Genomic DNA, 25,329 nt, shown 5'->3' on the forward strand with positions numbered 1-25,329 from the left:
ACAGTACAGGGGGGATAATACACACAGTGATGTCACAGTACAGGGATAATACACACAGTGATGTCACAGTACAGGGGGGATAATACACACAGTGATGTCACAGTACAGGGATAATACACACAGTGATGTCACAGTACAGGGGGGATAATACACACAGTGATGTCACAGTACAGGGGGGATAATACACAGTGATGTCACAGTACAGGGATAATACACAGAGTGATGTCAAAGTACAGGGATACTACACACAGTGATGTCACAGTACAGGGATAATACACACAGTGATGTCACAGTACAGGGATAATACACACAGTGATGTCACAGTACAGGGATAATACACAGTGATGTCACAGTACATGGATAATACACACAGTGATGTCACAGTACAGGGGGGATAATACACACAGTGATGTCACAGTACAGGGATAATACACACGGAGTGGCATAAAGCACGTAGCTGGGCGGTATTATAAAATGCTGCCCAGTGCTGTAGTGTGGTGCAGTTTCCTGATAATCACATATATTATAACAACCTCTGAGGTTATAAAAGAGAAACCAAAGTAAAATTTCTGATGTGTGTCATGTCTATAGAGTCTGGACAGGAAACACTAAAACACAGCGCAGCACAATCTCTGTAGTTTATTGCACAACTGTGTCACTTATTTTTAGTTTTACTGATTTATATTTTCTTAAGAAATTTTGAAAAACACTTCTAGTAAAACATAAAATGGTATGCAAAGTAACCAGCTATTAGAGTAGCAGCACTATATGGGGGGAAAGGAGGGGTGCAGTATTATAGTAGTTATATCCCTGTATACAGAGGACAGTATTATAGTAGTATATTCCTGTATATAGGTGCAGTATTATGGTAGTTATATCCCTGTATATAGGAGCAGTATTATAGTAGTATATTCCTGTATATAGGGAGCAGTATTATAGTAGTTATATTCTTGTATATAGGAGCAGTATTATTGTAGTATATTCCTGTATATAGGAGCAGTATTATAGTAGTTATATTCCTGTATATAGGGAGCAGTATTATAGTAGTTATATCCCTGTATATAGGAGCAGTATTATAGTAGTTATATCTCTGTATATAGGATCAGTATTATAGTATTTATATTCCTGTATATAGGAGCAGTATTATAGTAGTTATATTCCTGTATGTAGGGGCAGTATTATAGTAGTATATTCCTGTATATAGGAGCAGTATTATAGTAGTTATATCCCTGTATATAGGGGGCAGTATTATAGTAGTTATATCCCTGTATATAGGAGCAGTATTATAGTAGTTATATCTCTGTATATAGGAGCAGTATTATAATAGTTATATTCCTGTATATAGGAGCAGTATTATAGTAGTTATATTCCTGTATATAGGGGCAGTATTATAGTAGTTATATTCCTGTATATAGGAGCAGTATTATAGTAGTTATATTCCTGTATATAGGGGCAGTATTATAGTAGTTATATCCCTGTATATAGGAGCAGTATTATAGTAGTTATATCCCTGTATATAGGAGCAGTATTATAGTAGTTATATCTCTGTATATAGGAGCAGTATTATAGTAGTTATATCCCTGTATATAGGAGCAGTATTATAGTAGTTATATCTCTGTATATAGGAGCAGTATTATAGTAGTTATATCCCTGTATATAGGGAGCAGTATTATAGTAGTATGTTCCTGTATATAGGAGCAGTATCATAGTAGTTATATTCCTGTACATAGGGGCAGTATTATGTTCAGTTACACATATGATACAGAGATACCATATGGAATGTAACCAAAATCAAAGAAAAAACTAGATGAATAAAGTAAACAACAGAAAGGTTTATAAGAGGGAATATCCTGCTGCGAGGGCTTACTGCATACTATATGATTGTATAGGGCACAGGCAGCACTATGTATTATGATGGGTTCTCATTGATCTCCTGTATATTACGGCTGCAGGGACCTCCCATTCCTTTCTGCTTCCAGGCTCAGGATTGTTTACCTAGGCCCCTCCGCCCTCCTGATCCCTGGCATAGCAGATGGCCTGGATGTGTCACTGTGACACTGCAGCCTGCATACACCTCTCTGCCTTCCTCCCAGCTCTGCCCCTTTAAGGAGTTGCTAGCTGCTGTGTGTGCTGTCTCTTTAAAAGGCTGTTCCAGCAGCCAGGAGGGGGGGTATAGCCATTGTTACTGCCAAGGTTTTTTTTTCTTCTCTCTCTGATCTGATTATTTTAACTCCAGTTAAAGGAAAGGCAAGATGGCTGAGATGGGGAAGGGAGTCTCTGCGGGGAAAATAGCCAGCAATGTGCAGAAGAAGCTGACCAGGGCACAGGAGAAGGTAAGGCTGCCATGGGGCTGAGGGTATGGAGGTCAGGCTGCTGTGACAGCCATGTGAGGCTCAGCTCTGCCTTATAGTCTATGGGAGATCAGCTGCTGCTCTATGAATCAGAATCCAGAGTGGTGGGGAGCAGTGTGAGGTTTGGGGGCTCAGGCTGCTGTGTCAGGGGCTGGGGAGAGCCTGTGCTGTATGTGCTGCATGTGCTGCAGTCACTGACAGCTGCTGCTGCTTAGAGTGTCAGCTCTGCCCAGCAATGTAATGCAAGGAAATCTGCAGCTCTCCCCATCAATGTAATGCAAGGAAATCTGCAGCTCTGCCCATCAATGTAATGCAAGGAAATCTGCAGCTCTCCCAGCAATGTAATGCAAGGAAATCTGCAGCTCTCCCCGGCAATGTAATGCAAGGAAATCTGCAGCTCTCCCAGCAATGTAATGCAAGGAAATCTGCAGCTCTCCCCGGCAATGTAATGCAAGGAAATCTGCAGCTCTCCCCGGCAATGTAATGCAAGGAAATCTGCAGCTCTGCCCGGCAATGTAATGCAAGGAAATCTGCAGCTCTGCCCGGCAATGTAATGCAAGGAAATCTGCAGCTCTGCCCGGCAATGTAATGCAAGGAAATCTGCAGCTCTGCCCGGCAATGTAATGCAAGGAAATCTGCAGCTCTGCCCGGCAATGTAATGCAAGGAAATCTGCAGCTCTGCCCGGCAATGTAATGCAAGGAAATCTGCAGCTCTGGCCAGCAGTGTCAGGCGCCTGCTGTGTGGTGTTACTGGGGCAGGCTGCATGTCAGCTCTGCAGTGCTGTATGTAGCAGAGCTCTGCATGGCAGTCAGGCACTATCATTGAGTCCATGTTATGTAAGTGAGCAGCACATTGCAGGGTCCAGGTATTAGCTGTAATCCTCCTCCCTTGCTGGAGCAGCCTGGGAAGACATGGTGACACCATGTAACATTTGCTGTCATTGAATGGCTGGGAAATGTGACAGCTAGAAGGCTTCCTGCAGGGGAGCAGAGCTGTGTGTGTTCGGGGAGCAGCAGAGCTGTGTGTGTTCGGGGAGCAGCAGAGCTGTGTGTGTTCTCAGCCCAGTTACATTTTGTTACAATGTGGATTCTTTGTTGTGTAAATAAAATGGTCAGTAATTTCCTTTCCTGCAGGTTGTGGATGGGCTGGATGCTTGGTTTAATGCTATAATAATGTGTAACCTCCCTCATCGACCTCAATGGTTCTTTATGTTCCCCAACTGGTCACGGCATGCTGGAATCTGTAGCTGTGCACCCCTGCTGTGGCACCCCAGTGTGTGTACAGCCCCCAGCTGCAGGGCCCCAGTGTGTGTACAGCGGCCTGACTGGCCACTGTGGTATATAGAGGGGGCAGCCCCTGACTGGCCGCCGTGGGATATAGAGGGGGCTGTTCCTGACTGGCCGTCGTGATATATAGAGGGAGCTGTCCCTGACTGGCTGCTGTGGTATATAGAGGGGGCAGCCCCTGACTGGCAGCCGTGGTATATAGAGGGGTCGCCCCTGACTGGCCGCCGTGGTATATAGAGGGGTCGCCCCTGACTGGCCGCCGTGGTATATGGAGGGGGCAGCCCCTGACTGGCCGCTGTGGTATATAGAGGGGTCGCCCCTGACTGGCCGCCGTGGTATATAGAGGGGTCGCCCCTGACTGGCCGCCGTGGTATATGGAGGGGGCAGCCCCTGACTGGCCGCTGTGGTATATAGAGGGGTCGCCCCTGACTGGCCGCCGTGGTATATGGAGGGGGCAGCCCCTGACTGGCCGCCGTGGTATATGGAGGGGGCAGCCCCTGACTGGCCGCTGTGGTATATAGAGGGGTCGCCCCTGACTGGCCGCTGTGGTATATAGAGGGGGCTGCCCCTGACTGGCCGCTGTGGTATATAGAGGGGGCTGCCCCTGACTGGCCGTTGTGGTATATAGAGGGGGCTGCCCCTGACTGGCCGCTGTGGTATATAGAGGATGGAGCACTGATTGATATGTAGCAGGGGAGACGTGTGGCTACAAGTAGATCAGAGGTCAGAGCTGGTTTTGGAAATGGGATCCTCTATTTAACCCATGAGTTGCTCTTTTTCATTGAGTTTAGTAGAGAGGAAGCGCTCCATGAAGGCGACAAATGCTTCCAGCCCAGATCACTACAGCTCCATACGGACATGATGGTCCATGCTGCCCTGCCCCCCTCCTCTAAAGATCAGGCAGGAACATGGCGCATTTATCCAGGTTTTCCGGACTGATTTTTGGTGATAACGTCCCAAAGATTGGCCCCTGTCCCCTGTTTAGTGGTGGAAGCATTGCTGATCCTTCCCTATAAGGCCCCATTTCCTGACAACTACCTGCTGTGGAGGAGAGAGTTGTCACAGACATAACAGCAGACAGTCTATGTAGAGTAAAAACTTTTCCGGCACTCACCGAATCTTCTGCAAAAGATTTATTCCCATATATACATACAGAGTCGGTGCTGGTGCTGCATAACAGATAACTAACAAGGTGAGAAAGGCAAGAGAGCCGAAACGCGTCCTGTCTGGTGGTATGCAGCACCTACTCTGTATGTATATATGGGAATAAATCTTGTGCAGAAGATTCGGTGAGTGCCGGAAAAATTCTTTACTCTACCTAGACTGTGTTGGGTCCGGGCACCCCTATCCAGAGTGGCGACCAAATCTCAATTGTTACGATAAAAGCAGACTGTAACCGAGCGGACATCAAGCCTATACAATGTGCGGGGGATTCCTGGACCATAAACTGCATATGTGTGTCCAGCCTTAGGGGTCATTCATATGCTCCGGGTGTGGTCCCTATATAGGGACGATGGCTACAGATCGGAATGTTCAGAGCTCCCGACTTCATCATTCACAAGCTCCGAATGATCACACTACTGTACTGACACAGCCCTTTCCAAACCCTGTTCGGTAGCCCATCGTCCCTATGTAGGGGTGTGTGACTGCTCCCTTAGGGTGGCCATACACTTGAAAGCTTCTCCCTCATACACAGCATGCTTGGCTCCTCTAAGCTTTGGCTGTCCAGGCATGATGGGAGTTGTAGTTTTGCAGCAGCATAGCTTCCCCTTGTATTAGAAGGCTGATCCCAGTGACATTACTGGATTCAGCCCACCTAAGGCCACAGTCCCCCGTCCCCAGTGTTTGTCCATATTTACGGCCCCATTGATTTCTATAGGGCCCGTTCACACCTCCGTAATTTTATGGATCTGTGTTTCGGCCGTGACCCGTGCTGAAAAAAATCCGGACATCCGGTCATTGCAGAGAAGTCAATGGGAGTGCCTGTAATTTGTGGACGTTATGGAGATAACATTGGCGAATTACGGATTCATTCTCTCTATTTTTTTTTTCAGTCAACTTCACATTTTGTAGATCTGCCTGAGTATACGGGCCACAAAAAATGCTGAATGTGGCCTAAGTCTAATGTACACGGCTATGGGTAATGGGAGGGGGCTATGTATAATGGGAGGGGGTATGTATGATGGAAGGGGGCTATGTATAATGTACACGGCTATGGGTAATGGGAGGGGGTATGTATGATGGAAGGGGGCTATGTATAATGTACACGGCTATGGGTAATGGGAGGGGGTATGTATGATGGAAGGGGGCTATGTATAATGTACACGGCTATGGGTAATGGGAGGGGGCTATGTATAATGGGAGGGGGTATGTATGATGGAAGGGGGCTATGTATAATGTACACGGCTATGGGTAATGGTAGGGGGCTATGTATAATGGGAGGGGGTATGTATTATGGAAGGGGGCTATGTATAATGTACACGGCTATGGGTAATGGAAGGGGGCTATGTATAATGGGAGGAGGTATGTATTATGGAAGGGGGCTATGTATAACGGGAGGGGGTATGTATGATGGGAGGGGGCTATGTGTAATGTACACGGCTATGGGTAATGGGATGGGGCTATGTGTAATGTACACGGCTATGGGTAATGGGATGGGGCTATGGGTAATGTACACGGCTATGGGTAATGGGATGGGGCTATGGGTAATGTACACGGCTATGGGTAATGGGAAGTGGCACAGATTGTAAAACATAAACTGGTGAAACTTCCCACAGCAGCCAATCACAGCTGAGTTCTGGTATAATGGAAGCAGAGCTGTGATTGGTTGCTGGGGGCCGTTTACACAACTTTGTATTTGACTCTGAGATAACCCTGTGTCCTGCCCTGTATAGGATCTATATACATTGTATAGTGTGACTGCTCTGTATAGGATCTATATACACTCACCGGCCACTTTATTAGGTACACCATGCTAGTAACGGGTCGGACCCCCTTTTGCCTTCAGAACTGCCCCAATTCTTGGTGGCATAGATACAACAAGGTGCTGGAAGCTTCCTCAGAGATTTTGGTCCATAGTGACATGATGGCATCACACAGTTGCCGCAGATTTGTTGGCTGCACATCCATGATGCCAATCTCCCGTTCCACCACATCCCAAAGATGCTCTATTGGATTGAGATCTGGTGACTGTGGAGGCCATTGGAGCACAGTGACCTCATTGTCATGTTCAAGAAACCAGTCTGAGATGATTCTAGCTTTATGACATGGCGCATTATCTTGCTGAAAGTCGCCATCAGATGTTGGGTCCATTGTGGTCATAAAGGGATGGACATGGTCAGCAACAATACTCAGGTAGGCTGTGGCATTGCAACCATGCTCAATTGGTACCAAGGGGCCCAAAGAGTGCCAAGAAAATATTCCCCACACCATGACACCACCACCACCAGCCTGAACCGTTGATACAAGGCAGGATGGATCCATGCTTTCATGTTGTTGACGCCAAATTCTGACCCTACCATCCGAATGTCGCAGCAGAAATCGAGACTCATCAGACCAGGCAACGTTTTTCCAATCTTCTACTGTCCAATTTCGATGAGCTTGTGCAAATTGTAGCCTCAGTTTCCTGTTCTTAGCTGAGCGGAGTGGCCCCCGGTGTGGTCTTCTGCTGCTGTAGCCCATCTGCCTCAGAGTTGGCCGTACTGTGCGCTCAGAGATGCTCTTCTGCCTACCTTGGTTGTAACGGTTGGCTATTTGAGTCATTGTTGCCTTTCTATCAGCTCGAATCAGTCTGCCCATTCTACTCTGACCTCTGCCATCAACAAGGCATTTCCGCCCACAGAACTGCCGCTCACTGGATGGTTTTTCTTTTTCGGACCATACTCTGTAAACCCTAGAGATGGTTGTGCGTGAAAATCCCAGTAGATCAGCAGTTTCTGAAATACTCAGACCAGCCCTTCTGGCACCAACAACCATGCCACGTTCAAAGGCCTCACATCACCTTTCTTCCCCATACTGATGCTCGGTTTGAACTGCAGGAGATTGTCTTGACCATGTCTACATGCCTAAATGCACTGAGTTGCGGCCATGTGATTGGCTGATTAGAAATTAAGTGGTAACGTGCAGTTGAACAGGTGTACCTAATAAAGTGGCCGGTGAGTGTACATTGTACAAGGTTATGGCTCTGTATAGGATCTATATACATTGTATAGGGTGACGGCTCTGTATAGGATCTATATACATTGTATAGGGTGATGGCTCTGTATAGGATCTATATACATTGTATAGGGTGACGGCTCTGTATAGGATCTATATATATTGTACAGGGTGACGGCTCTGTATAGGATCTATATACATTGTACAGGGTGACGGCTCTGTATAGGATCTATATACATTGTATACGGTGATGGCTGTATATAATCCCCTCTCCCCTTTCTGGGCGTTCCTCTTTTTGACCTCTGAAGCCATTTTCACTGTTTGTTGTTTGTTTTTTTTGATCAGATGTAAAGATTTTATTTTTTGTTGCTGTCACTTTCCCATGATTCCCAGAGGCGAAGAATTACTGGCAAGTTGTGTCTTCACAGAAGTTTACAGACGCAGATATCAAAGGGAACATTACGACGATTTCCCCCCCACATCAGTCGCCGCTGTCATGGTGATTCACCCTACCCCTCACCGGCCACATCAGTGGTCCCTGTCACGACAATCCCCCCCACATCAGTCATCACTGTCATGGAGATAACCCCCACCGACCGCAGCTGTCATGTGACCCCCCCGACCGATGGGAAAATAACAACGTACGTAGAATGGAAAAATGTGATCTGAATCCCGGGAGTGTGGGAACCAGTCGGGGCCATATACTAGGCCCTTATTGTATATACGCCCTATAAGTCAGCCAGGCGCTCGCCATTACTGTGGCAGGTGCGGTTACCAGGACACACCGTCATATGCTGCCATCCTCCTGGAAGGTTCTTCCTATCACTTTGAGTCATCAGAATTCTGCGGGTGACAACCAGTGTAAGTAATGACTGTGGTTGTCACCCTCCCAGCTTTCGTCTTGCTGACACAGCTGCTCTTTTTCTGAAAACTGTGCCCCCTCTAGCCACGGGTTGCGTCTCAGCCTTATTTACATTAATAGAGCTGAACTGCAATACCACATCCAACCTGTAGATAGAGGCGGCGCTATTTCAGTTTCTGCCTCAGGCAGCAGAGAGGCTGGGATCGGCCCTGGACGTGGCTATGGTCACTGGGGGTGCACTGACTTTAGGAGGCCATTGGTGATTTCACCGGAGGATTCCAGGACTGACATGTGACCCGTACAGTGATTCTCTATACTCCACAATCGTGTACATGGTGGTATTCAGGAAAGTTGGGTGACAACCGAGTCAGTATGGAAGCCATAAGATTTACCAGAGAGCAGAAAAACCCACAAGTTATAAAAGTACCGGCTTGTAATACTGTATTCTCTGGCTGCCTGGCCATGATGGGAGTTGTAGTTTTTACCCCATTCTGTTACAGCGGGAGGATATATATGGCGCTGTATCAGATGGGCAGATTATCTCTGGAGCCTGGGAAAGCTGGGTACCTCCCCATGGCAGCTGTGTTGCCCTTCACTTTCCTATATTACACCAGGCCAATTTGCCATTCAGGATGGCGGAAAGCTGGGTGATAGTGTCTCTGGACTGTAATGGCGTTGCCCTTTCTGATCCTTTATACGACTATAGGAAGGTTAGGTGGCAGACCCCTGGACGCTGTAGGAACATCCCGCCCGTCATTCAGCTGTCCCTGGGGCAGATCTCTGCATGTTCCGCACTTCCCCTTTAAGTCATCTCGGTGTTGGGATATGCAATCACTTTTTCTTTTATCTGTTTGGATCTTTTTATACTTAAGAACATGAAAAAAAAAATGAAGCTGTGATGGGCGCCGGCAGCTGCGGGGGCCATAATGAGACCGGCAGATTTATTTACAGGGACCATTACCACTGCTTCAGGGGATCACACAGGTGTCTGTGACACCGACCCTTCTCCTCTCTCGTGACCTGTGTGGCCCTTCGAGCTGGGGGGGCTGGGGGTCTCTGTGTCCACCTGTTTGCAGGTATGGCGTCAGCACGAACAGCTGAACATCCCCAGCAGAATCACAACTATGTGTAAGATCGCGTTCACACACAAAGTTTTCAAGGCATACTATCCACATAATACTGTAATATCACTGTGTATGTAGGGGTGAGATAGTACTGCTGTATACTGTAATATCACTGTATGTAGGGGTGAGATAATCCTGCCATATACTGTGCACATAATACTGTAATATCACCATGTAGGGCTGATAGTACTGCCATATACTGTAATTTCACCGTGTACGGCTGAGATAATCCTGCCATATACTGTCTACATAATACTGTAATATCACCATGTAGGGCTGATAGTACTGCCATATACTGTCCACATAATACTGTAATATCACCATGTAGGGCTGATAGTACTGCCATATACTGTCCACATAATACTGTAATATCACCATGTAGGGCTGAGATAATCCTGCCATATACTGTCCACATAATACTGTAAAATCACCGTGTAGGGCTGATAGTACTGCCATATACTGTCCACATAATACTGTAATATCACCGTGTAGGGCTGATAGTACTGCCATATACTGTCCACATAATACTGTAATATCACCGTGTAGGGGTGAGATAATCCTGCCATATACTGTAATATCACCATGTAGGGCTGATAGTACTGCCATATACTGTCCACATAATACTGTAATATCACCGTGTAGGGCTGATAGTACTGCCATATACTGTCCATATAATATTGTACTATCACTGTGTAGAGCTGAGATAGTACTGCCATATACTGTCCACATAATATTGTAATATCACCGTGTAGAGCTGAGATAGTACTGCCATATACTGTCCATATAATACTGTAATATCACTGTGTAGAGCTGAGATAGTACTGCCATATACTGTCCATATAATATTGTAATATCACCGTGTAGGGCTGATAGTACTGCCATATGCTGTCCATATAATATTGTAATATCACCGTGTAAAGCTGAGATAGTACTGCCACGTAATACCGCCATGCAGAGCTGCAGTAATATTATTTTTGCAGTCTTTGTAGAGGATAACGCGCACTGGTCGGGCTCACACAGCGGAGGTTTCGTTCAGTGTTTGGGGAGTTACTATGTGAGCGATTCCCGGAGATGGCGGATTACCCCTATTCCTGGACGGGCCGTACGCTGGCGGGGAGGGGGCTTTGGGGTCCAGGAATGCTGACTGTCACTTCTCATGAGAGAGTGTGAATGGTGATGAGACAGCGCTGGGTGTGTGATGTCACTGCGGTGATACATACTGTCAGATGGTGGCGGCTGGGGAGCACCTGCTCTCTGCCCCATTCAGTCTCTGCTATTTATGGACACGGAGCCCCCTCCCCTCCGGGGTCTTCATGCTCCACCAGCAGTTACAGCCCAGAGGGCCCTGTATGGAGCAGCGACCTCTGCGGTTCTGTGCACTCAGCTCTGCCGCATTGTTTTTCTGCAGCGCAGTTATTAAATCCAGATCCCAAAGCTGCAAATCCGACTGTCGTGGAGAGTCCAGGAATGAGACCATAAAATATGTGACCCCCCCTCCTCACGCTGGCCCCCTTCCTCACGCTGGCCCCCTCCTCATGCATGGCGTTCAGTCTGGGGGCAGATGCCAAGCAGGTTGTCACCCCGCTTCTCGGCCTCTGACTCTGCCCAGTAGAGAAGCCGTCTGGGATGTCATGCAGTATTGGTTATTATTAGAGGATACGTCCTGCGTTACCTGATGGGATGCAACATGGCTGAAAACCAATCTATGTCACATTTGCTATATTTCCTACGATGCCTCTGAGTTTGCAGAAGTGCAGAAATATCATTGACTAAGTGCAGTAAGTGATAGATGAGTGACACAGAACCTCTGCCCCCTAACTCCCACTGTAGAGGACTGTATGAGATACAGCTGCAGCCTGGCTCCTTTTCTCCCTGTTGCAGCAATGTATAGCAGCAGCCGGGTACAGGTGGAGGGGGAAGGAGAAGCAGAGCTGCCAGGAGGGATCTCATGGGTTTGTCTCATACTGTAGTTCAGAGGAAGTCAGCTGACACAGGACTGACTACTTCCTGTGTTACATATGTGGTGGTCACATGATCAGGTACAGTAATGTATGGCTGCAGCTGAGCTGGGATGAAGCAGATGGCACTGTGAAAATAGTGGTGGTGAGTGTCCATTATATAGGCAAGAAAGTAAATCCAGAATGCTGTAATACAGGATAGACTACCCCTTAGTATCTATCTCCTCTCCTCTCTCCTCTCCTCTCCTCTCCTCATCTGTGCAGCCAGGTGGGACAGGGCTGTTATGCTCCATCATGATAGTTACAGAATAATGTAATAACATGAGATGATGTCATCATGGTGTATACAGACCCTGTAGGTTACTATGTCAGTGTTTATGATGGGCCCCGGGTTTAGCTTTTATATTGGGGGGCCTGGGAACCTTGAGCTGTAGCCTGCAATTTAATTACAGGGGTACAGAGGGTCCGGGTTGAGGTTTAATGCTGGGGTCTGCATCCTTAGTTCTAGATCAGTGCTGGCATCTGCATCCTTAGTTCTAGGTCAGTGCTTGGGGGGGTCTGTATCCTTAGTTCTAGATAAGTGCTTGGGGTTCTGTATCCTTAGTTCTAGATAAGTGCTTGGGGTTCTGTATCCTTTGTTTTAGAGCAGTGCTGTGGGGGGGGGGGGGGGGGGGGGTCTGCATATCCTTAGTTCTAGATAAGTGCTTGGGGTTCTGTATCCTTAGTTCTAGATAAGTGCTTGGGGTTCTGTATCCTTAGTTATAGATAAGTGCTTGGGGTTCTGTATCCTTTGTTTTAGAGCAGTGCTGTGTGTGTGTGTGTGGGGGGGGTGTCTGCATATCCTTAGTTCTAGATAAGTGCTGGGGGTTCTGTATTCTTTGTTTTAGAGCAGTGCTGGGGGGGGTCTGCATATCCTTAGTTCTAGATAAGTGCTGGGGGTTCTGTATTCTTTGTTTTAGAGCAGTGCTGGGGGGGGGGGGGGTGTCTGCATATCTTTAGTTCTAGATAAGTGCTGGGGGTTCTGTATCCTTAGTTCTAGATCAGTGCTGGGATCTGCATGCATTGTTCTAGATCAGTGCTGGGGGAATGCATCTTTTGTTCCAGATCAGTGCTGGGGGATATGCATCCTTTGTTCTAGATCATTTCCCATCCTTTCTGAAGAATGGCGGATTTCCCACCAGACATGACCTTCTTGATGTACTGGCCTGAATCTGGGATGGACAGGTGGGGATCAGGTATCACATCCATGGCGCTCGTATTACTCAGCGTCTGGTGCCTCTCTGTGACGTTCTCCCCCTCCATGTGGCAGTAGTGGAGCCGTACATAGAACTGTTTGCTGTATTGTAGTGGGTTGTTTCTTCACAGTTCGTCCCTGATCTACGTAATCTGCAGAATTCATCATAATTCAATCTGAAATAATTAAAGCTCCGCGGTACTGTACTGACACGGCCCTGGTCTCTGAATGTTCACAGGCCGTAACTCTGGGTTGGGCTTGGGTCTGACTTGGGGGCTCCACTCATTTGGGTGATGGTAGATCTCTCAGGCGTCTATGAGATATCGACTTCTTCTGGTGACCCCCTGGTTGGGATGGATCGCGGTGACCCCCTGGTTGGGATGGATCGCGGTGACCCCCTGGTTGGGATGGATCGCGGTGACCTTCTCTGCAGATGGAGATGCTGAGTTCTCATAGTAAAACGTCCCCTATCAATGAGAGTTCCTTCTTAGCGATGCTCTTAGGGAGGAGTAACCCACATCAATCCCCCATGATGGCAGGAAATAGGTCAGGCCCAGGCTCCAGCCAGAGCTCAGGACCACAGGGTCAGAGGGAACAGTACCACTGCTTTCAGGACCTCTCCTCCCTCTGCCTCCTGTTCCTTTCCTGCTCTTCCCAGTGAGAGGTTTTCTGTAACATTTTTGTAGCTTCCAGCCGCTCGCACGTCCCATGGTGCTCTGTGCAGCTCTCTAGGAGATGATCCCACAGCACCCCCTCTCATTCTCACAGCATGCAGTCATACAGTAACAGAGAAGCTGCATCCCCTCTTCCCCTCTCATCCTCACAGCATGCAGTCATACAGTAACACAGAAGCTGCAGCTGCATCTCCCTCCTCCTTTCTCCTGCCAGTCTGCTATTTTTTTTCTATTGTTACAGAGGACATGTAGGATCATTTAGGGGCTGTTCACACCACGTTTCCACTGTATACTGTCTGTATATATCAGGGCACCGTCAAAAATAGATTCCAGTTTGTAGCCATAGGTCAGAATAGGCCCAGCTATCAGCCATTACTGGACCCTAGAAGAATCCTCCCGGTGTGTCTGGTATCGTTGGGCGTTATATCCAGTGATGATATGTCACACCCAGAGCACGGGCGGTATGACTCACTGTAGCCGCACCTAATAACCAGGGATTACATATGTTTCTAATAGTATGTCTGCCTTGTTACTGCACGATGGTGGCTCCTATAGCAGTGTATCTGGAGGTCATGGGAGGATTTCCTATACAGAGACCCCCACATCATCACCTGGTGGTGGTACATGAGGACTGGAGAAACACTGACGCATACACATACACTACCTGCTGCAGAATATTCTGTCCCCTCCCTCCTCCAGACTTCTCTGTCCTCCTCCTCTAGGTATTTTACTTATCAGCTGCTGTGTGCCCTGCAGGAAGTGGTGTCTTCTCTCCAGTCTGACACAGTGCTCTCTGCTGCCACCTCTGTCCATGTCAGGAACTGTCCAGAGCAGCAGCAAATCCCCATAGCAAACCTCTCCTGCTCTGGACAGGTGGTGAATACACCACTTCCTGTAGGACATACAGCAGCTTATAAGTACTGAAAGACTGCCCCCTTTGGCCCGGGTCGGGGCGGCGTGCAAGGTTTGGCGCAGCGGCCGCTCTGCAGTTTTCACAGAATATAAACTATTTGCCATAAATATTTCTTTGCTTCCTGAAAAGCCTGGAAATAAATTCCACTTCAGGAAGGTGAAGCGGATACAGGTGATGCTGTTAACATACCGCCACCCGCCGCTCACATACCGCCACCCGCCGCTCACATACTGCCACCCTCCGCTCTGACCCCGACACATCTGTAACAGATTCCAGAAGCTCCAATATACATCAAGGGTCAAGGTCTTTGTGCTTTGTGTTATGTCTCTGGCTCCTGACACCCCTGATATCCGCAAATCTCCTTGTATTGTGGTCATGTGACCTATAGAATAGCGTTTTTGGCAGGTGACCTCCTCACCCCTTACATCTTTGACATATTAAAAGATGAGTATTCCCCTTTAAATATGACACCCTGGTACTGCTGTGGGGTGGTTGTAAAACATTTTAAGGGATTTTGCACAGATTGCGGTCTGTATCTGTGCTATAGGATGTAACGGGGGCTCAGATGGAGCTTATATTGATTTCTATGTAAAAATCTCCATCCTGGGAGAATCTTTTGTTAGTAGAGATTGAATGGGGCAGTACCTGAGCTGAGACCCCCACACATTCTCACAATCACACTTTATGGGTCACTTTTGAGGAACTTTTCTGACTGCAATAATGGAATACCTGGCGGGTAACATTAGGTCACCTCATTGGGGCAGGATATCACCATTGTACGGGTGGAGCACTCTTATTCTGTACTGTATGGGTTATGTGGCCGCCTGGCTATCGTGTGTGTGTGTGTGTGTAATAGGGGCCCATGCAGAGGCAGTAACCTGACCCCTGACCCCATACATATCCAACGAATAATGTTATAATGTGTCATGTGCTGGATGCGGCCGCCATGTTGGGCCGCTCTCTACACCACATGACATCACACATGGAGATGGTTGTGCAGCGGCCGGGGACATGAGGATCCCATTCACGTCTCCAGATAATCTCCTGGATACTTTTTCTGTCGTGTTGGAGCATCACATGAGAATGTGGAGCAGCTGCTGCTAATACGTCCCCTCCTGTGCAGCTGTCACATGGAGGGGATATTACTGTACCACCACACTCAGACGTGACGCCCGCCCACCCCATGGCTTAGAATAGGGATTCTCTGGGCCCTGTGTTAGAGAATCTGCAGATTATGGCTTCTATGAGTCATTTGTTGCCAAGTACTAGGAGAGAAGTGGTCGAGATTCCCCCCCCCCCCAACCTAACATAGATACAGATATACAGCTGTTTGCTCCTCATAATCTCCTTCAAAATAGCTACAGGGTCCGAGCAGGTGCAGAGCTTAACCCCCTAATGTAACCCGGGCTCATTCCTCTTGGGCCGAAGAAGGAACAGCTGAGAATAATGAGTATAACTGAGATGTATTGTCCGAACGCTAATGGGGGCTCTATCCACTAACAAGGGGAGGGGGCACAACCAGGCGTCTTACAGGGGATTTACAGCCAACCTGGATAGTAACATTACTGGTGTTGTAATCACTTCTAGGGGACATCAGAAAGACCATGTAGGCATTCTGCTAAATGTCTAGTAGTCTTATCATAATACTGCCCCCTATGTGCAAGAATATAACTACTATAATACTGCCCCAATATACAGGGATATAACTACTATAATACTGCTCCTATATACAGAAATGTAACTACTATAATACTGCTCCTATATACAGGAATATACTACTATAATACTGCTCCTATATACAGGAATATAACTACTATAATACTGCTCCTATATACAGGAATATAACTACTATAATACTGCTCCCTATATACAGAAATGTAACTACTATAATACTGCTCCTATATACAGGAATATAACTACTATAATACTGCTCCCTATATACAGGAATATACTACTATAATACTGCTCCTATATACAGGAATATAACTACTATAATACTGCTCCTATATACAGGAATATAACTACTATAATACTGCTCCCTATATACAGAAATGTAACTACTATAATACTGCTCCTATATACAGGAATATAACTACTATAATACTGCTCCCTATATACAGGAATATACTACTATAATACTGCTCCTATATACAGGAATATAACTACTATAATACTGCTCCTATATACAGGAATATAACTACTATAATACTGCTCCTATATACAGGGATATAACTACTATAATACTGCTCCTATATACAGGAATATACTACTATAATACTGCTCCTATATACAGGAATATAACTACTATAATACTGCTCCTATATACAGGGATATAACTACTATAATACTGCTCCTATATACAGGGATATAACTACTATAATACTGCTCCTATATACAGGGATATAACTACTATAATACTGCTCCTATATACAGGAATATACTACTATAACACTGCTCCTATATACAGGAATATACTACTATAACACTGCTCCTATATACAGGAATATAACTACTATAATACTGCTCCTATATACAGGGATATAACTACTATAATACTGCCTCCTATATACAGGGATATAACTACTATAATACTGCTCCTATATACAGGGATATAACTACTATAATACAGCTCCTATATACAGGGATATAACTACTATAATACTGCTCCTATATACAGGGATATAACTACTATACTACTGCCCCCTATATACAGGGATATACTACTATAATACTGCTCCTATATACAGGAATATAACTACTATAATACTGCTCCTATATACAGGGATATACTACTATAATACTGCTCCTATATACAGGGATATAACTACTATAATACTGCTCCTATATACAGGAATATACTACTATAATACTACTCCTATATACAGGGATATAACTACTATAATACTGCTCCTATATACAGGAATATAACTACTATAATACTGCTCCTATATACAGGGATATAACTACTATAATACAGCTCCTATATACAGGGATATAACTACTATACTACTGCCCCCTATATACAGGGATATAACTACTATAATACTGCTCCCTATATACAGGAATATAACTACTATAATACTGCTCCCTATATACAGGAATATAACTACTATAATACTGCTCCTATATACAGGAATATAACTACTATAATACTGCTCCCTATATACAGGGATATAACTACTATAATACTGCTCCTATATACAGGAATATAACTACTATAATACTGCTCCTATATACAGGGATATAACTACTATAATACTGCTCCTATATACAGGAATATAACTACTATAATACTGCTCCTATATACAGGAATATAACTACTATAATACTGCTCCCTATATACAGGGATATAACTACTATAATACTGCTCCTATATACAGGAATATAACTACTATAATACTGCTCCTATATACAGGGATATAACTACTATAATACTGCTCCTATATACAGGAATATAACTACTATAATACTGCTCCCTATATACAGGAATATAACTACTATAATACTGCTCCCTATATACAGGGATATAACTACTATAATACTGCTCCTATATACAGGAATATAACTACTATAATACTGCTCCTATATACAGGGATATAACTACTATACTACTGCCCCCTATATACAGGGATATAATCCTGGCTTCTGAGCAGAATTATGAATGTGTTGCAGATCTCCTGTTATAGTTTGATGCTCTTTTATCCTCCTGTGGTTTTGTCTGGTCTTTTGCTTCTCTGTATCACTATTATGTGTATCTAAGCCGCCAAGTGATGGTAAAATTCCGCTTTGTCCTTGGACATTGATGTCTTTCTCCAGGCGCTCCCACCATTAGACTGCTGGCTGGAGAGTGGTCTGAGAATAGACAGCACATGTGCTGGATGAGACAGCTGGGGACGCGGGGCGGTGACACAGTGATCTGTCCTGTCGTTTCCCTGGCAGGGTCTCCACCGCCCGCCCACACTCGGCCTCCATTTTGGGGGTTTAGTTCTGGTGACCTTTTCGGAATGGCTTCTCTTGGGCTGTCTAATTATAGACTACCAGAGTTCTCGAAGGAAAAGAGACTGTTAATGTGTCACATTAGTTGTGAACACGAGGAACAGGTGGCCATATGAATGACTGATTCCCTATGAGACTCTGCGCCATAGTCACTGGGGAACAAACCTAGTAACGGCCACATAATAACCACGTTTCGGGGATGGACTATGAAGGGTTAACCCCCCCCCCCCCCCCCCCCCCCCCCCCACAATCGATAGCAATTCAGGGCCAGAATAAGGAATGAGACCGGGCCCTGGGACCCCGCTATGTCAGAGCCCTCATCTCACCACATGGGCTTTCCCTGATGCTTTCCATAGTCTTAGATCATATAATAGGCTGTGGTACAGATGAGGCACTGTTTGGCGGTGTCTTTTATTCACTGTATTTGTGCAGTGATGTGGGTTCTAGAAGCTACTATGCTGATCACTGTATGGGATGATTATAGAGGAAATGTGAGGGGACTGTGTATCATTGTTATTCAGGCCCTGTACGGTACTATTATATAGATACTGTATGGCACTGTTATTGAGGCCCTGTACATTACTTTTATGTAGATACTGTATGGCACTGTTATTGAGGCCCTGAACGGTACTATCATGTAGATACTGTATGGCACTGTTATTGAGGCCCTGTATGGTACTATTATATAGATACTGTATGGCACTGTTATTGAGGCCCTGTATGGTGTTATTATATAGGCACTGTTATTGACACATTGTATGGTATGAGTATTTGTATATGAGGCCCTGTACATTGGTGGCACTGTTATTAAGGTGCTGTGAGGAATTGTTATTGAAGCAATGAATGGTGTTATTATAAAGGCTCTGTATGGCACACTGTGCTCTGTACCCTGCTGTGTGCCCCCGAGGGGCAGGACCTTGCTCTGTACCCTGCTGTGTGCCCCCAAGGGGCAGGACCTTGCTTTGTACCCTGCTGTGTGCCCCCGAGGGGCAGGACCTTGCTCTGTACCCTGCTGTGTGACCCCAAGGGGCAGGACCTTGCTCTGTACCCTGCTGTGTGACCCCAAGGGGCAGGACCTTGCTCTGTACCCTGCTGTGTGCCCCCGAGGGGCAGGACCTTGCTCTGTACCCTGCTGTGTGCCCCCGAGGGGCAGGACCTCCTGAGCCGCTTCCCTTGGAGGTGAATGTGTTTCTGTAGTCTCACTGAGGCCTTGTGTGGTGGTGTTATATCAGTGTTGTATGTCACTACTATGTGGGCACCATATGGTGTGATTATGTATCTGCTCATATATGACCACTATATGGCGGAATTATATGGTTGGAATCACACGTACAGCTTTGGGGCAGGATACAAAACAAAGGAAGTGGTATAATAGGAAGAGGTATACACAGTATAACAATACAGAGGCGCACAGCTCTGGCCCACAGGGGGAATCTGCTGCCTGCTTACTTCTAATATATTAGTGTCTGACTATAGGGGCGGCCATCCTTGCAGTTCACATAAACCATAGGAGACTGAACGTACCGTATGTCTATAGGGGGGCGCGTACCGTACGTCTATAGGGGGGCGAGTACCGTACGTCTATAGGAGACGCGTACCGTACGTCTATAGGAGGCGCGTACCGTACATCTATAGGGGGGCGCGTACAGTACGTACGTCTATAGGGGGGCGCGTACGGTACGTACGTCTATAGGGGGGCGCGTACGGTACGTACGTCTATAGGGGGGGCGTACCGTACATCTATAGGGGGTGCGTACCGTACATCTATAGGGGGTGCGTACCGTACATCTATAGGGGGTGCGTTCCGTACATCTATAGGGGGTGCGTACCGTACATCTATAGGGGGTGCGTACCGTACGTCTATAGGGGGGGGCGTACCGTACATCTATGGGGGGGCCGTACCGTACATCTATAGGGGGTAGCGTACCGTACATCTATAGGGGGTGCGTACCGTACATCTATAGGGGGTAGCGTACCGTACATCTATAGGGGGTGCGTACCGTACATCTATAGGGGGTAGCGTACCGTACATCTATAGGGGGCGCATACGGTACGTACGTCTATAGGGGGGCGCGTGCCGTACGTCTATAGGGGGGCCCGTACCGTACGTCTATAGGGGGGCCCGTACCGTACGTCTATAGGGGGGCCCGTACCGTACGTCTATGGGGGGGCGCGTACCGTACGTCTATAGGCTCACATACTGCACGTCTATAGGGAGGACTGTAAGCTCACATACCATACATTTATATACGCCGCATTCCGTACTTCTGTAGGTGCCCTTATCATACATTTTATAGGCGGCACATTATGGGATGGGATTTAATGATCTGTTATGAAGCAGCAGACGGGGGGGGATTGTTTCCGATGATTGCTGATGATATCTCATCAGCCTGATCTGCCTGTTTACGGGGGGCCCTAGGGGAAGGCTCTGTATCCTCGGGGGGAGGGGATGGCTCTGTATCCTCACAGTCCTCAGGAGATGTCTCTGTATCCTTGGGGGATGTCTCTGCATCCTCAGGGGGGGGGAGGGGATGGCTCTGTATCCTCGGGTGGGGGGTGGCTCTGTACCCTTGGGGGGGATGGCTCTGTATCCTTGGGGGGAGGAGATTGGGGGGAGGGGGATGGCTCTGTATCCTCGGGGGGAGGAGATTGGGGGGGGGAGGGGGATGGCTCTGTATCCTCGGGGGGAGGAGATTGGGGGGGGAGGGGGATGGCTCTGTATCCTCGGGGGAGGGGATGGCTCTGTATCCTCGGGGGAGGGGTGGGTGTGGAGAATGGCTCTGTATCTTCAGGTTCCTCTTTGCTCGCTGTATGTATAGTATATGGAAGCAGAGATCACTGAGCTTTTTCCTTACTCTCTCAGCCATTCCTTATTATGTGACGTCCATTGATGGCAGCCACGTCCTTGTATCCCGCCGCCCTCCCTGGATCCATTGTTCTAGGTCACATCCCTTCTTGTGTTTTCTGGGTGTCCGCTTTAACTGTAGTTGTGACATTCTATACAGGAAGCAGGGAGCTCAGTATGAGCAGCAGTACTGAGTACATTGTCGTCTTCTGACTTTCCTTCCCTTTTGGTCGGGAATCTACTTATTATAGTGATTACAGGTATATCAGGTGAGAGTTTGTATGTCTATTTGTTTTTTGTTTTTCATTGATTACTGTATTTCCCACAGTGCATTGGGGTAGGACATGTACAGCAATAGGGCATGCTCAGCTCTTGATCCATATCTGACCCTGTTCACACTGGTGATGGGACCTCCAGGGAAGACTACAGCATCCCATTGTGAGGATTTGGTGGAGTGGAGGTTTGATAGGAGCCAAGTGAATGGGGGAGAGATGGGAGTGCAGTGACCCCCCCCCCCCCCCCCCAGAGACCATCTTCCATCCTCACGTTGCCCCAGTTCACAGCTTTTCCTTCCTTCACATCCACAGACCATGTAACCAAATCCAGACAGTAAAAATAAAACTGCTGAGACTCAACCTGATCCTGTTATCTGAGAGCTGGAGATCTATGCGGCCAAGACGGCCAGGAAAGTGAGAGCCGAGATCAGCGCTGGTCTCCAGATCACAGCAAAAGATGATGGAGGAGAAAGTTATCAGAGGGAGAAACCGTCCAACACCAAGTCACATATAATAGCCGAGCAAAGCAACGTCCAGGGGCTCCACTCTATAGTTTATATACAGAATGAATGTACAAAAGAGGTGGAATCACATACACATGCATAAGATAACTTATCCTGTATTCTACTGCAGAGCTGTAATCACTATCCTGCTGGTACAGTCACTGTGTACATACCTTACATTACTGATCCTGAGTTACATCCTGTATTAGGCTATGTTCACACTACGTAAAAGTACAGCCGTACTTTGTACGGGTGAACAATGCCTATTGTTCAATGGGATTCCAGCCGGAGCGTATACACATCTTATGTGCTCCAGACGGGATCCTGCACGGGGCCGCAAATAACTGACAGGTCACGGAACGGCCGGTCTCTATACATAGTGTGAACATAGCCTTATACTGCAGAGCTGCAATCGCTATTCTGCTGGTGAGGTCACTGTGTAAATACATTACATTACTGATCCTGAGTTACATCCTGTATTATACTGCAGAGCTGCACTCATTATTCTGCTGGTGGGGTCACTGTGTAAATACATTACATTACTGATCCTGAGTTGCATCCTGTATAATACTGCAGAGCTGTTGCCCCCACACGGCACTTCTGCGGCCCCCGTGCTGCACTTCCTGCGCTGTACTTTCTTTGGCCCCTGAGGGCGGGGGGGGGCAGATATGTGACCGTCTTGGCACTGCCAGGACAGGTGAGGTATTATGTGTCACCTGTAACCCTGAGGGCCTTCTGGCAGCCGGGCCCAGCGCTATACAGACATGTCTGATGAAAGCTCCGCCTTCAGGCTATAAAGGGAATTCTGGGAATTGTAGTCCATGGAAGCATCAGTCTTATTATCCATCCTGAGACGCCGGCCACCTGTTCATTGTCTGTCTAGTGGAGGGGAATTTGGGGAGGGCACAGTGTGTCATTCTGGATCATGTGACTTATTTCCTGCTGCTCACTTTTTAGCTTTGCTGTGTACATTGGGACACTGAGCGGAGTCTTCTCGGTGCCTGTAGGGGTCGGAGATGTGATGAGTATACACCTACTTAACAGGGTTATCCAGGCCTAAAAAAACCCATGGCCTCTGTCTTCCAGAAGCAGCACCACTGTTGTCCCCAGTTTGGGTGCGGTCATGCAGCTCCATTTTATTGAAGTTAATGGAGCTTAATTGTAATACCGCACGCAGCCTGAGGACAGGGGTGGCGCTGTTTTTGCCAGAAAGTCACTGTGGTTTTTTCTATAACCTCTTTAAAAAGGGATTTTCCAGGCCTACAAAAACCTGGCCGCCATCTCCCAGAATCCGCACCACATGTGTGTTTTATCACGTTATATTATGATATATAAGTCTCTGCCACCGCTGCTGATGACGGAGCTCAATGCTCTTCACGTCTCTAATAATAGAAGGATTTAGTGATTTACGTGAGAAGTAGCAGGATGTTACACTTGACGCCTCATGTAGATGGTGTCTATACCACATCCACTCTGCTGCCGACCGTCTCTCTTATTGCTTGTCTCTTGCCCTCTCATTCTTCATTCTTAGCACAATTGGGGGCAGATTACTATATTGTGGTGCTATCTGGTTACTGTATGGTGACAGTATTATATGGGCACTGTATGGTGCTATCTGGTTACTGTATGGTGACCGTATTATATGGGCACTGTATGGTGCTATTTGGTTACTGTATGGTGACAGTATTATATGGGCACTGTATGGTGCTATTTGGTTACTGTATGGTGACAGTATTATATGGGCACTGTATGGTGCTATTTGGTTACTGTATGGTGACCGTATTATATGGGCACTGTATGGTGCTATCTGGTTACTGTATGGTGACAGTATTATATGGGCACTGTATGGTGCTATTTGGTTACTGTATGGTGACCGTATTATATGGGCACTGTATGGTGCTATCTGGTTACTGTATGGTGACAGTATTATATGGGCACTGTATGGTGCTATTTGGTTACTGTATGGTGACAGTATTATATGGGCACTGTATGGTGCTATTTGGTTACTGTATGGTGACAGTATTATATGGGCACTGTATGGTGCTATTTGGTTAATGTATGGTAACAGTATTATATGGGCACTGTATGGTGCTATCTGGTTACTGTATGGTGACTGTATTATATGGGCACTGTATGGTGCTATTTGGTACTGTATTAGAGTATGGTGATGGTAGTATTAGGTGGTATGCAGTGGTTGTAGGGTTGCAGTGTATGGTGGTGGTAATATTTGAGCACTGGATATTTAGGCAGCATGTAGTTTGTAGTATTTGGGCACCGTATCATGGTGGTGGTGGTGGTTGGTAGTAGTATTTGTGCATTATATGGTGGTGGCAGTAGTAGTAGTCGTATTTGGGACCTGAATGGTGGATGTGGTAGTAGTCATAGGAGGGCTCTGTATGCTGCTGGTAGTAGTAGTATTTGGGCCTTGTGTGGTGGTAGTGGTATTTTGGCCCTGTATGGTGGTGGTATTAATATTTAGGCACTGTGTGGTGGTAGTGGTGGTGGTAGTAGTATTTGGGCTCTCTATGGTGGTAGTAGTATTTGGGCCTTGTGTGGTGGTAGTGGTATTTTGGCCCTGTATGGTGGTGGTATTAATATTTAGGCACTGTGTGGTGGTAGTGGTGGTGGTAGCAGTATTTGGGCTCTCTATGGTGGTAGTAGTATTTGGGCACTGTATGGTGGTATCATTCGGTCAGTAATATTTGGGCCCTGTGTGGTGGTATTATTCAGTCACCAGACCTTGCAGTAGTTGTGCTCCTGTATGTAATCTTTTTATACAGTGTGGCGGTATCATTTTTTCTGGGTACGATGCTTTCTTGTTCTTACAGTTCTTTCCCCGTTGATAAGAACTGGCGTCGCCTGATATAAAATCCGGGAGATTCCTCCTTGGATCTTTTTCATCCTTTCGCCATGGAGACAGTCTATTAATAGATAAAAGAATGGCGTCTAATAAAGTGAGCAGGATGAGCATAGACTGAGAAGGACATGGCCGCTGGCCGGGAACTAACACGGCAGCAGCCGAAATCCCAGACCAAACAAACTGGTTAAAGAGCCGCCATTATCCAAGGGCAAATGGGGGGGATCATCTACAGGGGACACTGCCTATAAGCACCTCACCACAGCAGCACAGAGGATGTGGAGGAGGTATCTAA

At 46.7% G+C, this 25,329-nt stretch overlaps 1 protein-coding gene across 5 annotated transcripts in view; it reads left to right on the top strand.

Moving 5' to 3' along the window:
* The first annotated feature begins 2,218 nt into the window (after positions 1 to 2,218).
* The window catches only part of BIN1 (bridging integrator 1), a 68,814-nt gene continuing 45,703 nt past the window's right edge, over positions 2,219 to 25,329 (top strand). For all 5 annotated transcript variants that reach the window (XM_069982396.1, XM_069982398.1, XM_069982399.1 and 2 more), the window contains exon 1: positions 2,219 to 2,333. In XM_069982396.1, coding sequence (XP_069838497.1) covers positions 2,253 to 2,333 — 81 coding nt within the window. In that variant the 5' untranslated portion in view covers positions 2,219 to 2,252. The remainder of the gene's footprint in view (positions 2,334 to 25,329) is intronic.

The sequence above is a fragment of the Dendropsophus ebraccatus genome, chromosome 9, assembly GCF_027789765.1.
Source record: "Dendropsophus ebraccatus isolate aDenEbr1 chromosome 9, aDenEbr1.pat, whole genome shotgun sequence".
Taxonomy (NCBI): Eukaryota; Metazoa; Chordata; class Amphibia; order Anura; family Hylidae; genus Dendropsophus; species Dendropsophus ebraccatus.